The 16,912-nt window shown below is 42.7% G+C and overlaps 1 protein-coding gene across 2 annotated transcripts; it reads left to right on the top strand.

Moving 5' to 3' along the window:
• Positions 1–199: 199 nt before the first annotated feature.
• Positions 200–14,730, top strand: LOC128407606 (cytochrome P450 2C20-like). Of its 2 annotated transcripts, XM_053376147.1 has the most exons (9): positions 200–491; positions 1,865–2,027; positions 4,896–5,045; positions 9,997–10,157; positions 10,822–10,998; positions 11,479–11,620; positions 12,218–12,405; positions 12,684–12,825; positions 13,995–14,730. In XM_053376147.1, the coding sequence occupies exons 1-9, from the start codon at positions 315–317 to the stop codon at positions 14,180–14,182; spliced, it is 1,488 nt and encodes a 495-aa protein (XP_053232122.1). In that variant the 5' UTR covers positions 200–314; the 3' UTR covers positions 14,183–14,730. The 2 variants fall into 2 exon arrangements, with proteins under 2 accessions (XP_053232122.1, XP_053232123.1); XM_053376148.1 differs by lacking the exon at positions 4,896–5,045.
• Positions 14,731–16,912: the final 2,182 nt, after the last annotated feature.

The raw sequence follows: 16,912 nt of genomic DNA, 5'->3' as shown, positions 1-16,912 counted from the left end.
CAGAAAAGAAAATGTTTTCCCTGGCTGACTTCACAATAAATGTGCATTAGTGCACAGCCTCCATGCACGACATCTCACATTTCCAAGGGTTAGGGGGTTAACTCGGAGTTCAGGTCAGAGTGACGTTCTTTTAATGAGTAACTAGCTCTTGCTAATAATTAAAAACCACATGGAAAAGAATGAAAACAGGGCTGGAATGTTAGAGATATTCCAGAGACAGGTTTGGCTGGGTCTCCAGCTGACGGCATTGCCTCCTTCCTGACTTTCTTAAGCATTTTCTTGGATTTCTGGCCTAAAGAAGAGCTCAGTGAAAGATGGAGGTGGTTGGGGCAGGAGCTCTGCTCCTTCTCTACCTGCTCTTCACTGTACTCTTCTCCTCCTTCGAAATGTACAAGAAGAAAAGCCAGCTACCCCCAGGACCCACTCCCTGGCTCTTGCTGGGAAATCTGCTGCAGAAAGATGTCCTGCCTCTCTACAAGTTCTATACAAAGGTGAGTTTCCCTGTCCATAAATGCCATGCAATGAATAGGATTTTTCCTAGAACAGTAGGACACACACAGAGAGAGGAGGACACAGAATTAATTTCTCCCTTGTTTGGTCTGTGTATGTCTGCTTGTGTCTGCTGCTTTGAGAAGCCTTCGGTTAACAAAATGGAGCTTATGATAGGAAAGTTCCCATCCTCTTTGTCTTTTCCCATGCTAGAAGGCTGTAGAGAGTATGGGGATCCATATGAACCAACATGGACCCTGTGATTGTCATCCGAGGCCCTTCTTTTGTGCCTTCCCTGTGAGAACTCCATAGGGTGACAACATGAGAATGGGCCTTTGCTGTGGTGGCTCACCATTTGTGCAATGCTCTATCCAAGGAAGCTCACTTGGTGCTTTCATTACATATCTTGAGGCACCAGGCAAAAATATTCATTGTCACCCAGGCCTTTGGCTAATTAAGCAACCTATACCTTTTAAACTTGGGGGGTGGGTATTGTTTTTGTTGTTATTATGCTATGTATTTCTGTGTTTTTAAATTAATATTAATAATAATATGATGATGATATAATCCTCAGAATAAGAGCACTATAGAAATTTAAAAAGTAAAAAATAATGAATGAATGAATAACAGTCATGAATTTTGATGGAGGATAAAGCTACAGTTGATGGCCATATTATAGCTTGAGGAAATCTGTCTTGGTGGAACTGAGTGCCTACTACCAACTTTAACTGGTGTCCCAGCTGTGTCTCTATCTTATCAGCTGTTAAAACTGTCCATCATTACATCTAGCTGTCATGAATTCCAAACTCTGTGCTGTGTCTAAGAAGTACAGTCATACCTTGGATGTCGAATTGAATCCTTTCCAGAAGTCCATTCGACTTCCAAAACGTTCGGAGATCAAAGTGTGACTTCTGATTGGCTGCAGGAAGCTTCTGCAGCCAATCAGAAGCTGCAGAAGCCCTATTGGACATTCAGCTTCCAAAAATAGTTCGCAAACCGAAACAGTCACTTCTGGGTTTGCGGTATTCGGGAGCCAAAACGTTTGAGAATTAAGCTGTTCGAAAACCAAGGTATGACTGTATTTCCTTGTGTTTCTCTTGAATTTCCCACCATAGAGCATCACTGGGTGACCGGTCAGGAAAGAGATCTTGTGTGATGGGAGAGGGAACAAAACCTCTCTCTCCGCTTCCTTCACACCATGACACTGTTACACACTGCTGTCTTCTCTCCTCTTACTCACCTTTTTCCTAAAAAAATAAGGAAAGCTCCAGATGTTGTGCCCAAGGGAACACAGTTTCTCCACCCCTGCCCTGAGGTATCTGTCCAAAGGAAGCATTGCCCAATGAACCTTGCTTGTCTTTGATTCTACTTTCAGCTCATTGATAAATATGGCCCCATCTTTACTGTCTGGATTGGGCCAAAGCCCGTTGTTGTGATTTGTGGATATGAAACAATGAAAGATGCTTTTGTGAATCATGCTGAAGAATTTGGTGGGCGTCCTGCAATGCCCTTCATAGACAGAGCGAACAACTATCGAGGTAAGGGGTGTATTGCATTTCTGTGCTTATTTTTGGATCACCTGTGTTAACCTAGGCCCTGCCACACTTCCCTGTGTATTATGCTCAGCAGTTATGCCATGTTTCAGGTACACAAGTAGAGCAGCCATGCTGGATCAAAATGGATGACATCATGCCATGTTTGTGTCTTCTGTATCAGCTGCTTAGATCTTTGTGAACATGTTTGTAGCTTTAGGTTTGATGAATGGTGTGGCGTTTGCCCTCCTAGGTGTGTGACATCATACTGGCTTCATAAGGAAAGGGTTAACTAAGTGTAAAATGATTAACCAATAGGAACCCAAGGGAAGGAGTTAGAGTTAAGTTGTTAAGAAGTCAGTCTGGAGTTAGAGAAGAGAGAGGGAGGATAAGTCTGTGGGTTGGGATAGTCTGATGTGAGAGAGTGAGAGAATCTGTTAAGTAGAGTCAGTCAAACAGTTGAGATAATCAGTTAGAAGGTATTAGGAAGGTATAGGCCGGTAAAGAAACTAAGGTTAAGAAACTGACAAGAAAATTATCTGAGAAACCATAAACTTGTTAATGCTTATAAAATAAACTTGTTTGTTTGGTTTAATTTTAACAACTGTCTGGACTCAGTGTGTACCTGAGAGTAATGGGTTGGTGGCAGCAGGGAAGCGAGCACAGTGGTGGCACAGGGATCAATAGACTGTCAAACATCCGGGGACCCTGTGTGATCGCCACAAATGGAGACCTTGGCATTGTGAAAAGAGTAACAGAACTACAGCCATGAAGCGAAACAAAAAACAAAAAACCAACTGATAGCACAAGATGTTTTGGCAAAGCAGTGCTTGAGTGTGTGAAAAAGTGACCTGTGTGAAGAACTGCTGATATAGCATTGGCGCAAGTTGCTCCTGCCCCTCTATTCCAGATAGATTATCAGAGGGAAATTTTGTGGGGAAGTCCAGCTCCATGCTCATAGCTCAGTTGGTAGAGAATGAGACTCAGCCTCAGGGTCGTGGGTTTGAGCCCCACATCAGGCAAAAGGTTCTTGCATTGCAGGGGATTGGACTAGAAGACCCTCGTGGTCCCTTCCATCTCTACAATTCTGTGGTTCTTTTAATGTTTTATCTCCTTTTCTTCTTCTTTTTGCTAGCTGCCTCTTTTCATCCATTCATCATTTGATTTGTATGCCCCTTTTCCACAAATAAATCACGCTCAAAATGGCTTACAACAACAACAAAAAAGAATACATTTCAAACACTACAAAAAAATTCATGGTAACATAGCAAAATAACAGTAACAGCTTCATAATAACATAGCAAAATGTTTAGCAAATATACCACATTTCAATACTATAGATAAAGATATATAGTCAGGTGCTGGTGGTGGTTGCTCGTGAGTAACCAGGCAGGACTCCGACCTGTCTTTTACAGGTTTTATTGGTGCAAACTATTTACAGTGCAGAACCCCAAAGTTCATGTCTGTCTTAGTCGCTTGCAGATTCCGGGAGTGGCCCCTTCCGGTTTCTCCCCCAACATAAGAACGTAGACACCCCAAATCTCCGCCTCCCCTCCTTACGTTTCACCCCTTTGCGCAAGCTGGGCGACAGAAACTGCAAGTCTGTTTCAAAACATCTGGAGGGCCGAGTTTGAGGAAGCCTGGGCTAGAGGGAGTTAGGAGTTACATTATTAGATTGATTGCTTTGTCAGTGCAGCTTTTCATCTTATATGCACATTATAGCCATTTGCTTAAATTCAATCATATGTATCTTGCTTTGTTTTGAAATATTATATCTTATTAGTTAATATATAAGTTCCAGAAACTTTCATGATTCCAATTCATATCATTTGATAATACCATTAATGTTCGTATAGTAATAAACTGAGTAATTCCTTTAATTTGCAATCAGATGTCTTTCATTTTTATTTTGTAAGGTTTATTCCTGCTGCACTGAGATGCTGCTGACCAGATTTGAACGTTGACTGTAGTTCAGTGAATACTGGTGCAATGGCCAGGTTTTGGCATGATTTGTACTAACAATGAATAACACATGATCAAGCTCCATTTTGATTTGAGATGCAATTCCCAGTTACAAGGCTCTCAACACTAGGAATTAATAACATGTCAAAAGAAGCGGTAGTTACCAATTTCCCACAGCCTCAGGCAAAGAAAAAGTAAAAGTTTGAAAAGGAACTTTATGCAAACCAGCTGCTTTTCCTATTCAGGGAAGTTTTCCTTCCCCAATCCTGGGTAGAACAAGATCTAAATACTGGCAGATGTTTTAGTCCCTGCTCCTCTGTCCATAACAGGGATTTAATGGCAGATGTAGCATGATGTGAACGCACAGAGATCTCTCTCCTCCAGCACCAGGGCTAGTGCACTGGACTATAATTTGTCAGTATGAAGTCTTGGTGACCTAATATACAGGGGAACTTTGAGTTAGGAGTTATATTGATTACATTGTCAGTGCTACTTATTAGTATACAGGCACATTATATCCAGATTGGGGCAATTAAGTGGATTTAAGTGCTATGGCCTACGAGCTCAGCAAACCCACTTTAAAACAATTGGACTTTTAGTGTTGAATGTTGGAGGGTATGCAGTAAACAAAGTTTATGACAGAAAATGCACTATACAATGTGAGATACGCATTGATCGTTGGGAAGTCTGTGCTGTGCAAGCAAAGAGCAATGAACGTGCACCAGTTGTATAATCTCAGTGCAAGCGAACCGCAAACAAATCAGGCTGAATGCTAAATAAACCAGTTGTCTGGAACCACCCCTGTTTCCAATTACAAATGGGAATATAGCTTGAAGGAGGAAGGCACCATCTCTCATATTGAAACTTCCTGCTGGTTTCTGTACATTGAGCTCTCCACCTGTTTCCTTTCAGGAATGGTCAACAGAAATGAGGCAAAATGGAGAGAGGTGCGCAGGTTCACATTATCCACCCTGCGGGAATTTGGGATGGGAAAGAAAACAATGTCTGAGAGGATACAAGAGGAAGCCCTTTGCCTGGTAGAAGAATTGGCAGCCACACAAGGTACTCTTGAGCCATATGTCTTCCAAAGAAAATTCTGCCATCCTTCAATGCAGGAAGTGGGGTTTTATTTTGTGATTGTTGTTGGTGATTGTAATTTGTCTCTTCTTACTTCAGACCTCTCCGATTTTAATTCTCTCTTTAAATATTGGGCAAGCATTATATTCTTCCTGGGGGTGGTGGTTCTATAATTAATTTGTTTTTAAAGCTAAGTGTCAGGGGTCTGCCTTCAAGGGAGGGGGGAGAGACAGGAACGTACAGACAGCCTCCTCCTTTGTTGAGCAGCTGCACCTCATCAGTCTGGTGAAAGCGAGCCTTTAGGAGAAAAGGACGATGAGAGAAAGGGGGGGAGGATGCAAAGGCTCAGTCAGGCTGAGATGAGCCACGACACCGCTTCCAGGGAGTTGGACGTGCCTCTTCCATTGCATAGTTTTCACCAGGGAATTACAAGTAAGGAAAAGAGGCGGAGATGGGGTTCTCCCGGGCTTATATGCTGGAGGGCAAACAGGAAGAAGGCACTTCCGGAATCTGCTGGTGATTGAGGCAGACATGGATTTTGGACCTCTGCACTGTACATAGTTTGTGCACTCAATAAAACCTATAAAACCCTCCCAAAACTAACCTACCTATTCCAATCCCTCCCAATCTGGATCCCCCAAACCCAACTCCGCAGATGGGAGGGAAAACTACACGCCTTTATCTTCTCACACAAAAACCCAACAATAAGCCCCAAATACCTGCACCTCCCCACCTCAGAAGGAGGATGGGGAATCCCCAACATAGAAGGATATTATACTGCCAACCAAATGCGCCATATAATCCCATATATACTAGAAGATGAGACAAAACAATGGATACACCTAGAGAGGGACACAACTGAAAATACCTGCACCACAGCATACCCTCTCCTCCCGAACAAACTAAGGAAAATTCCCACAACACTTAACAGGTACACACAGACCATGCTCAAGGCATGGAAAACAGTAATAGGCAAACTATCCCCAACCCCATCCCCACTAATTCCCCTGGCATACCACCCATTATTCCAACACGCAGCACAAAACCTCCAGATTAAAACCTGGCAAACCAAAGGCCTATATCGCCTAATAGACTTCTACAAAAATAACAAACCTTTATCAACACAAGAAATACAAGACAAACTAGAAGACACCCAAATGCCCTGGTTAACACATCACCAATTACATGCCTTCTTAATAATAATAATAAATTTTTATTTATATCCTGCCCTCCCCAGCCGAAGCCGGGCTCAGGGCGGCTAACAACAATAAAATAAGACAACATTTTAAAATCATTTCATTAAAAATAAATAAAAATAAAATACTTCAAATCAAATTGAAGGCAACCACTGGGTAGAGTTCTGAGAAAATTGCCAAAGGAGGGGGTCAGGCTGTGCCCTGGCCAAAGGCTTGGCGGAACAGCTCTGTCTTGCAGGCCCTGCGGAAAGATGTCAAATCCCGCAGGGCCCTAATCTCTTGTGGCAGAGCGTTCCACCAGATCGGAGCCACAGCCGAAAAAGCCCTGGCTCTGGTTGAGGCCAGCCTAACCTCTCTGTGGCCTGGGACCTCCAAGATGTTTTTGTTTGAAGATCGTAAATTCCTCTGTGGGACATACCAGGAGAGGCGGTCCCGTAGGTACGAGGGTCCTAGGCCGTATAGGGCTTTAAAGGTTAAAACCAGCACCTTAAACCGGATCCTGTACTCCACCGGGAGCCAGTGCAGCTGGTATAGCACCGGGTGAATGTGATCTCGCAGCGAGGACCCCGTAAGGAGTCTCACTGCAGCATTCTGCACCAGCTGGAGTTTCTGGGTCAGTCTCAAGGGCAGCCCCACGTAGAGCGAGTTACAATAATCCAGTTTGGAGGTGACCGTCGTGTGGATCACAGTGGCTAGGTCAGGGCGAGAGAGGTAAGGAGCCAACTGCTTAGCTTGGCAGAAATGAAAAAATGCCGCCTTTGTTATAGCTGCAATCTGCGCCTCCACAATCCAGCAGTAAAATCAGCAGCAACTAGGCCGCAGACAACCTTTGAAAACCTCCTTTTAACAACAAAGGGACACGGCAGAGGAATGGTATCCGCAATATACAAAATACTACTACAAAATCCCACGAATTCCCTAGACGCAATCAAAAAACAACGGGAGGATGACATAGGCTATGAGATTAACCCCACTCAATGGACCAAAATGTGGACTAAACCCCCCTTTAAATCCATATCAACGAAAAGAAAAGAACTCACTCTGAAACTCACCTACAGGTGGTACCTAACACCAAGAAAACTAGCACTAATATGCCCAGGAACCTCACCAAAATGCTGGAGAGGGTGCACCTCCACAGGCACATACCTCCACATGTGGTGGGAGTGCCCCAAAATCCAACCATTCTGGACAACAACCGTACGAGAAATAAGTAAAATAACCAACCAAGTATTAGAAATCACCCCAGAATTGGCGTTGCTAAACATCTTCCAAGACAATAATGCCCACTTACACCACAAAGAACTCATAACCAACCTACTTTCAGCAGCCAGAAGCATCATAACCAGACACTGGAGAGACCTGTCAGGAGTAAGCATGGACCAATGGTACCCAAATAGTATGGGAAACAGCCCTACTAGAAAAATTAACCAATAAACTGAAATTGACAAGGGGACAAATAGAAGAAGACACCTTCACCCTGGTATGGCTCCCCTTTATCACATTCACAGCCCAACAAGACAACAACAATAATCCACGAACAACATACAAATCAATATGGCTAACCTGATCCAAAACACCCACCCACCCCACTCACACATGAAAACAAAGACCACCACAGCCAACCACAAATGAATAATCACACCCTAGGCCAACCCCAACCTCTCTCACCACCAAAGGAATACAAGCGAACAGCAAAGAACCTGCACAAGCAACGCTGACACCAAACCCTACATATAGTAAGTGAAATAGAAACATTGCCACCCGACCCCACTCTCACCCATCTCTCCCCCCTTCACCTCTTTTCCCCTTTTCTTCCTAATGTCTCAACAAATGAAAATGATTTGTAAAAATGTTACATGGGGGGGAAAAACACGAGAGAGAGACATTGCACACTTTTGTAAATCAACAAAATCTTTAATAATAATAAAAAACCCATAAAAGACAGATGGGAGTCCTGGCTGTTACCTTCGTGAGCAACCACACATATTCCTCACACTAAGCTAGGGAATTTTTGTCACCTGCTTACTTGGTTGTTAAGACAGATAAGAAGGTAGTTCTTTCTCTCTCCTCCCATTGTCCTCCTGCCCTTGTGGCATCTGTCATGCTGATGCAGGGTGTAAGTACTTGAATTGGGAGTTACGTATACGAAATGCAAACCACTCACTTGCAAAATGCAACCATTGTGTGTTGATCCAGATTTCTAACTAGACCAGTACTCAAAATGGTTTGCAACCAATCTTTCTCACCCCTGCCGTTTTCTCCCTTTATAATGAAAACAAAACAAAAAATCTTGCTATTGCAAAGGGAGGGAATCAGAAGTGAGATGGGGAAACCCAATTTATTACCAGGCCAGAAGACTGCCATTTCCACAATGCCATATCAAATATTTATCTATTTACCTATCTATCTCTTTTTTAAATAAACTTTATTCCATTACTATATTAGAATAAATCACAAAACATTTAATACTTAAACATTAGATTTCACATATACGTACATAGGTTGGTGGTTTGAGCCCAAGCAGGGACAGTTGTGAGTGGGATTCCTGCATTGCAGGGGGTTGGACTAGATGACCCTCGGCTCCCCATTTCTATGATTCTGTGATCCTCACACTTCTACTGTACTTCTGTATTACTAAATATAATAAATATCAGAAGGTGTCATGTACAAGGAATTTAGGTAAAGGTAAAGGGACCCCTGACCATTAGGTCCAGTTGTGGATGACTTTGGGGTTGCAGCGCTCATCTCGCTTTATTGGCCAAGGGAGCCGGTGTACAGCTTCCGGGTCATGTGGCCAGCATGGCTAAGCTGCTTCTGGCGAACCAGAGCAGGGCACGGAAACGCCGTTTACCTTCCTGCTGGAGCAGTACCTATTGATCTACTTGCACTTTGACATGCTTTCGAACTGCTAGGTTGGCAGGAACAGGGACCGAGTGTGGCGATCACACAGGGTCCCTGGACATTTCACCATCTATTGATCCCTGTGCCACCACTTTATTTCTCGCTGCCACCACCCAGGCCCTACCTGGTAAAATACTGAGTCCAGTCAGGGTTAAATTGGAACATAAACTTCTGTTTATTTATTGGAGTTTAACAAGTGTGTGGTTTCATAAATGGTCTCAGTCAATTACAATCATGGGGTCCCTATCCAGACCTATAACTTCCGCTACCTGCTCTCACTCACTAAACCACCTCTCACATTTTTACCTGTCTTCCTAGCTCTTAACTGTTCCTGACTCAGCTTTTATCGCTGCACTAACTCAACCTACGCACAGACTCTATCCCAATTCACTCCCACTCCAACCAACCACCCAACTCCCATCGAACTCCCCCTTCGCCCCTCCCAGAGCTGATTTTACAGTTCCTCTGACTCCACCCCCCTGGGTTCTGATTAGGTAACCTGTTTCACTATTTCACCTCCAGCACTCTCATATGTTAACGTCACACCGAGCAATGGGAGCTCACCCCATTGCTGGGATTCGAACCGCCAACCTTCTGATCAGGAAGCCCTAGGCTCTGTGGTTTAGACCACAGCGCCACCCGTGTCCCTTAAATTACAGGGAGATATCAAAAGGAAAATATATCAGTTTTGCCATAAAGGCAAAAGCAGCGCCCCAGAGTGGCTGGAACAACCCAGTCAGATGGAAGGGGTATTTATTATTTTTATTTTTATTATTATTATTACTACTACTACTACCAACTTGCCAGGCCCCACTCACCATGTCTTGTTTTTCTTGCAGGGCAGGCCTTTGACCCAAGAAGAAGCTTCACATGTGCTGTTTCAAATGTCCTCTCTTCGGTTGTCTTTGGGAATCGTTTTGACTACAAAGATCCGGTGCTGCTGGAGAACCTGCGTATTGTGCAGGACTTCATGGGCTACATCCGTACTTTATCAATGCAGGCATGTCGTTCCTTCTGCATGCTGAACCTGGGGGTCTTTCTTCCACCTCTGTGTTTCTGCTGATAACTATTTCTGTTCTCAAACAGGCATGCTTCTTCAAATTTACTTATGTCACCAGTAGGGATGTAAAATGTGGTTCAATTCATCTCAGTGTGACCTGTTACAGGTCTTTCTCCCACATAAGAAACTGCAATCCAAATCAGTTCTTCACCCCAGTGGCCTGTCTTTATGCAAATAATGCCAAAAATATCATCACATTTTTGTTAAAGTTGTAAGTTTACATAAAATGCCGTGTTTGAATGCTGTAACCTTAAGCAAAAACGTTGCACTCTGACAAAAGCATCAGAGAAGGCTCCTATTTTTCCATTGGAGTGAGATAAGTGACCTGATGACTCAATTCTGGATACAAGAGTGGCAGAGCTCTCACAGCAGGAAGCTGAAACTTGAAAAGTCTCTATATGTGCTTGTTGGACATGGCTACTACTACTACTAGTAGCAGTAGAAGCAGCAACAGCAGCAGTAGCAGAGAAGTTCCAAAAGCCACATTAATTTAATAACCTCTGAATGAGAGAGAGGCAAATACAGTTGTATCTCATTTCTCATTTATCTCATTTATGATTGCATTTTATCTCATCTCCTCATTTCCCCATTGCTTCTGTTCCAGATTTATAATTTACTCCCAGGAATCATGGCTTACTTACCTGGACAGCACAGGAAGATATTAGCAGACTGTGAAAAAATGAAGGCCTTCATTCGTGAGAGGGTGGAGTCCCACAGGAGGACACTGGATCCTCAGAATCTCCGTGACTATATTGATTGCTTCCTTATCAGGTCAGAGAAGGTAGGGAGATCCACAACTTTCTTTCCCTACATTTCTGAGAGGCCCCTCATTTGTAGTTAATTTGAAACTGTCCCTCATTGTTGTTGCACCCCCTCATTCTGAACCATTGTCCCTCTCTTGGCTTTGGTGGCTGCTAAAGTCCATCTCCAAACTAATCTCAGATGGAAACATCTGTCCTCCAGTTTATTTAGACATCAACCCAGGCAGCAGAAACGCAGCTGACCAAAATGAAATCATACATGAGATTGTGGCCTGAAATTCTCCCCCCTCCACTGTTTCTCAATGATGTCTTTATATTCAACAATATCTTTATATTGCAATAAGCAATGTACATCTTGTGTTTGAAGTTAACACAGTTCATTCCATTTATAGCCTTGAGAAGACAAGGCCATGGCAGACCAGACCACCAAGGTCATTGTGTGGAATAGGATGAGATGTTTCAATTTCTCTACCCTCCTTTCCCTTCTGCCTTGTTTATAGAAACAAACCAATCCTGAAAATATCTACAGCACCGAAGAGCTTGTCCAGTGCGTGTTTGGACTCTTTATTGCTGGGTCAACAAACTCAAGCACTGCCTTAGTCTTCAGCCTCCTGGTGATGGCTAAATTTCCACACATTCAAGGTACTTAAATGGCCAAAAGATCAGATTTGCTCTGCTATCCAACACAAAATCTTTCAAAGGTCACTTGCAGTAAATTCAACGAAATAGCAAAATATGCACTATTTCACTAATATAGTAATAGTGATATGGTAAAAAAACAAGTAAAGAAAATATCAATGAACAATTGGAAGTTGCATCATAAAAAACAGCAAAGCTGTTCAGAGGCAGTAAGACTTACTCATAAAGATAATTGCAGAACAAAAAAAGTATTTCTACACCTCTAAAATGTCAGACGAGGAGGTTTGAATGGGGGTTAACTTTAGCCTTAGTTTCTAAGAAGAGAAAGATGATTTGACATACAATTTTTTATATTTTCATGCAGCTTTCCACTCAGATGAATCCCAAAGTGACTTACAAACAATTAATAATAATGGCATGATAGAACATAGTAGAAAATCACAAATACAGTACAGCATAAATCATATGAATAATTCACAAATATTCAGATGATACTCCCTGCATTTTGGAAGAGAAATTGCTTGAGAAATTATCACTGTGTCAGCTGAAAAGCCGCTCCAGAGTTCTGGAAGTACATTTTCTGAATGCTTTCCATTGCAGCAAAAGTTCAACAGGAGATTGATGAGGTGGTAGGTGCCAACCGCATCCCTGGCATGGACGATTGGGTGAGGATGCCCTTCACAAATGCCGTTATCCATGAGACTCAACGATTTGAAAAAGGGAGCCTTGAGGGCTTCCCACGTGCAACGACGTGTTGTACAGAGTTCCGGGGCTACATCATCCCACAGGTGTGATTCACGCATGAAATGATCAGTTTACTATGGGGAGGAAAAGGGAGGGATTTAGCATCACATGAAGGGCCTTGATCTGCCATAGTTCCAGGCAGTGTGGAGACAAGTCGTAGTAAGTTCCACCCACCTACTCCATTTCTGGTGATTTTTCAGAATGCTGTGCAATTATGTGAGACAGACTGCTTCAGCAATCACTGTCTTTCTGAAAAGAATGTCCTTTCTTATATGACTGTGAAACCAAAACAAATAATGCAACGTCTATCTTCTCCCTGAAGTCCACCACTGTGGTTCCAATGCTCACAACTGTGCACTATGACCCTCTCCAGTGGGAGACTCCAGAAAAGTTTAACCCTGGACATTTCTTGGATGAGAAGGGTCAGTTCCGGAAAAGAAATGCCTTCATGCCTTTTTCTGCAGGTGACTTGATTCTCGTGTTGTGGGGTTGGGGCTGGTGGCCGGTGTGTGGGTAGGAGTGGGATGCTGGGAGAAATCTGGTCATTCTAGGAGATAAATAAATGCTGGAATTGGAGTGATGGAATGAGGGGCAAGGATATTTCTCCTGTTCACCTAATATTTGCTTTGGACCTAATATGCATATGTGAAGCCATTGAGCAAGGGTTTCTACACACAAACTCACACAGATTGGCATAAAACAGATTTGGTTCTGCTTTTCAAATGAGAGCAATTTCACACACACAGACCCCATAAATAGGTCACATGTTGTCTAAGTTCTTGGCTTTATCTGTATGAAGAGGTACCACACATTTGCTGTCTTACACTGAGTTCCTTGGATCTTCTGTTGCCCTAATGACTCATTAAAAGGTAAAGGGACCCCTGACCATTAGGTCCAGTCGTGGCCAACTCTGGGGTTGTGGTTCTCATCTCGCTTTATTGGCCAAGGGAGCCGGTGTACAGCTTCTGGGTCATGTGGCCAGCATGACTAAGCCGTGTCTCGCGAACCAGAGCAGCACATGGAAATGTCGTTTACCTTCCTGCCAGAGCGGTACCTATTTATCTACTTGCACTTTGATGTGCTTTCGAACTGCTAGGTTGGCAGGAGCAGGTACCAAGAAATGGGAGCTCACCCCATTGCGGGGATTTGAAATGCCGACCTTCTGATCGGCAAGTCCTAGGCTCTGTGGTTTAACCCACAGCGCCACCCGCATCCCAATGACTCATTACCTCCAGGCTATTACCTGAAAAAGAATGTTGGTCTGGCTTAATTAGCTTTTAAAACATGCCTATTCCAGATTAGCACTAAGCAGGTCTTCCAAATCCTGCTGTACTTTGATGCCACATAACATGTCTACAATGAAATGCCACCCACGAGTTAGAGAAGCAAGACAAACTGGAGACCAACAGTTCAAAAACCCACTTGCTGAACCACCTTGACCTTTCATGTACATAACAGTGTGCAAACAGAGAGCTGTAGACACCAACTGAGAATTGGCCCTATTGCTGCCCTTGTTATGCTTGCTTTGTTTTGTTTTTTTAAAAAACTCTTAAATGCCAGCATTTGCTGTGTTTGCTGTGCACTATCTTGGTCTTTGGTTATTGATTGGCTCTGCCTTCTTTCTCTCTGCCAGGAAAACGGGCATGCCCAGGAGAAGCCCTGGCTCGGATGGAACTGTTCCTGTTCTTCGCTGTTCTGCTCCAGAACTTCACCTTCCAGCTGGTGGGAGATTTCAAAGAAATGGACGTAACATCTTTTCATATGCAATACAAAACGAAGAGCGCATGCTTACAAATGCAAGCCATTAGACGTTCTAAGTGATCCAGTGAGGTAAACTAAGCAGAAGGGATCAAGTCAGTGCCTCCAAAACTATTTGTAGTAAGTAGAATGGAAGCACTGAGAGATTTGAATCCAACAGTACTGAGGAAAACCAAATATTCCAAGCTTAGGTGGAACAGACCATAGGAGCCGCCCCCCAGTAAAATATTTGAGGAGGCTGCCCCCCAAGTTGATAGATATTACCATTCAAATGGGGTGCATATGCCACATCTTGTGATCAATTATGCAGGGCAGGACTTACCCCCCCCCATATTTTATTAAAGTTAGCACCCCTGGACAAGGCAGAAATTGAACAGGCTAATCCAGATATTCTCAGACATCAGCTCCCATCATCCTAGCTAGTAGTTGTTAGCAGGTTGCATGGGTGATAATGTGTTGCTATCCTCACTTTTCAGTGCCACACATTGCCGGTTATTCAATGCCAATTATTCACAGTAAACAGAACAGAAGTAAAACAAGGCTCCAAAAATGAATGGAATGTCAAGTGATAATACCTTTACAAGTGCGTGTGAAGCAGATACTGCAAAACAGTTTGTCCCCTTCTCCTTGTGCCCTCCATCTTTCCCAATATCAGGGTCTTTTCTAGGGAGTCTTCTCTTCTCATGAGGTGGCCAAAGTATTGGTCCCTCAGCTTTATGATCTGTCCTTCCAGTGAGCACTCAGGGCTGAGTTCCTTCAGAATGGATAGGTTTGTTCTTCTTGCAGTCCATGGGACTCTAAAAACAAAAAATTACCTGAATTATGAATTAAGGCTATGACAGTAATTTTGAAATATAATAAGGATCCTAACTAAATGAAATACTATGTCAATATATTTTGTTTTTGTTTTACAAAAGATATGTTTAGGAAAATAATAAATCTAGTTTTGCCTGAAAAACTAAAAAATAAAGCAGTAGTTATTATTATTATTATTATTACATTTCTACATGCAGCAAAAACATGCAATAATATCCGTTTCTTTGGGGGGATTAAGAAATTTTAAAGATTGAAATTAAATTCTAATCCAATCCGTAAATTCGTGAAGAAATCCATTTTTCAGTGTACCAAAAATAAATTGCCTTCAGAAATATATATATATTTCAGATACTTTTTTTAGCATCAAGAGAAAAGAAAATGCAGCTGTGTTGATTCTTTTATTGCTTAAAGCAGCCTTGGGGGAAAAGGTCCAACTGATTTTGGTGTTCTAATGTCAATATTGCAGACTGAATTACTATTACAGGCAAGAAATATTGTTAGTGCCTTGGTATCTACATTAATTACAGAATTAGCTTATAATTTGCCCAGCTGGCTTGGTCTTTACCAGGCTTGGAAATAACAGAGATATGAGCATCCTACCATACAGATGGCAATGAAGAGTGGGAATATAAATTCAATCAATCAATAAAAATGTATTGTGTGAGGGGAGTGCATAAAGTTTCCACTCTGTTCTACATGCCACACAAAGTTTTTAAAACACCCATAAGGATGCCTTCCAGTTAAATATTTTCCTAAACTAAAAAGCCAAAATCGAAGTGTTAAAAGATGAGCTCCTGTCAGTAAGATAATTTGCTTGAGTTTTCCTTTTCCTTCCAGTTGGAGAATGTTGAAGGCTTTCACTGTGTCAGATGTGTAGTGGTTTCAGAAATCAGGAAAAAGAGCTCTCAATGTTGTTTTTTAATACAACAAAAGTTCAACAGTAGATCGATGAGGTGAGAGGTGCCAACCATGTCCCTGGCATGGAAGATAGGGTGAAGATGCCCTATACCAATGCTGTTGTCCATGAGGTTCAACGATAGGAAGAAGAGAGCCTTGAGAGCTTACCACAAGACACAATGTGCCGTACAGAATTCCAGGGTTACGTTATCCCTCAGGTGTGTTTCACACATGGAATGATCAGATTACTACAGAGAGGGAAATGGGAAGATTTATCATCACGTGAATGGCCTTGATTTCCCAAAGTCCCAGACAGTGTGGATAAAATATAAGGTTGGTTCTCCACTTCAACCCCATTCATGGTGATTTTTCAGAATGCTGTGCAACGACTTGTTTTTATGCAAGAGAACCAGTTTTAGAAATCACTTTCTGACAAAAGAGACAGTGATTTCTTTCTTCATGAAAGAAAGCTGTTTCCTATTATATTTATGTGTACTGTAATCTTCATCTTCTCCCTGAAGGGAGCTGCTGTCCACTGCTCACAACTTTGCACTTTGACTCTTATCATTGGGAGACTCCAAAAAAGTTTAACCCGGTCATTTCTTGGAGGAGAAGGGTCAATTCCAAAAATAAAAAATAAAAAATAAATGCCTTCATGCCTTTTTCTGCAGGTGACCTGATGGATCCAGGTCCGATTGGGGTTGGTGGCCTATGTGTGGTTGGGATTGGGGTGCTGGGAGAAATCTGGTAGTTCTAGCACAGGCATAGGCAAACGTGGCCCTCCAGGTGTTTTGGGACTACAACTCCCATCATCCCTAGTTAAGAGGACCAGTGGTGAGGGATGAAGGGAGTTGTAGTTCCCAAAAATCTGGAGGACCGAGTTTGCCTATGCCTGTTCTAGGAGATAAATAAGTGCCATTAAACTAGCTCTTCCAGTCCCTCACACTCACACTTCAGCTCAAAATTTGTTAATTGTTACACGTGTCTCAAGAAATCCACACATATCTACACATGAGCTTTAAACCTTCTTGCAAGAAGGCAATCTTTTATGTGGAGCAACCGTGTCCCATCCTGGACAAG

This window comes from Podarcis raffonei, chromosome 2 (genome assembly GCF_027172205.1).
Source record: "Podarcis raffonei isolate rPodRaf1 chromosome 2, rPodRaf1.pri, whole genome shotgun sequence".
In the NCBI taxonomy this organism is placed as follows: Eukaryota; Metazoa; Chordata; class Lepidosauria; order Squamata; family Lacertidae; genus Podarcis; species Podarcis raffonei.
This window is presented reverse-complemented; position numbering and strand designations above follow the sequence as displayed.

What these genes read in the sequence shown, in the direction of transcription:
- LOC128407606 (XM_053376147.1), top strand. Translation starts at nt 315, where the DNA reads ATGGAGGTGGTTGGGGCAGGAGCTCTGCTCCTTCTCTACCTGCTCTTC. An exon ending in TCCGTACTTTATCAATGCAG is followed by an intron (nt 10,158 to 10,821) that starts GCATGTCGTTCC and finishes CTTCTGTTCCAG; the next exon opens with ATTTATAATTTACTCCCAGG. An exon ending in TCCTTATCAGGTCAGAGAAG is followed by an intron (nt 10,999 to 11,478) that starts GTAGGGAGATCC and finishes CCTTGTTTATAG; the next exon opens with AAACAAACCAATCCTGAAAA.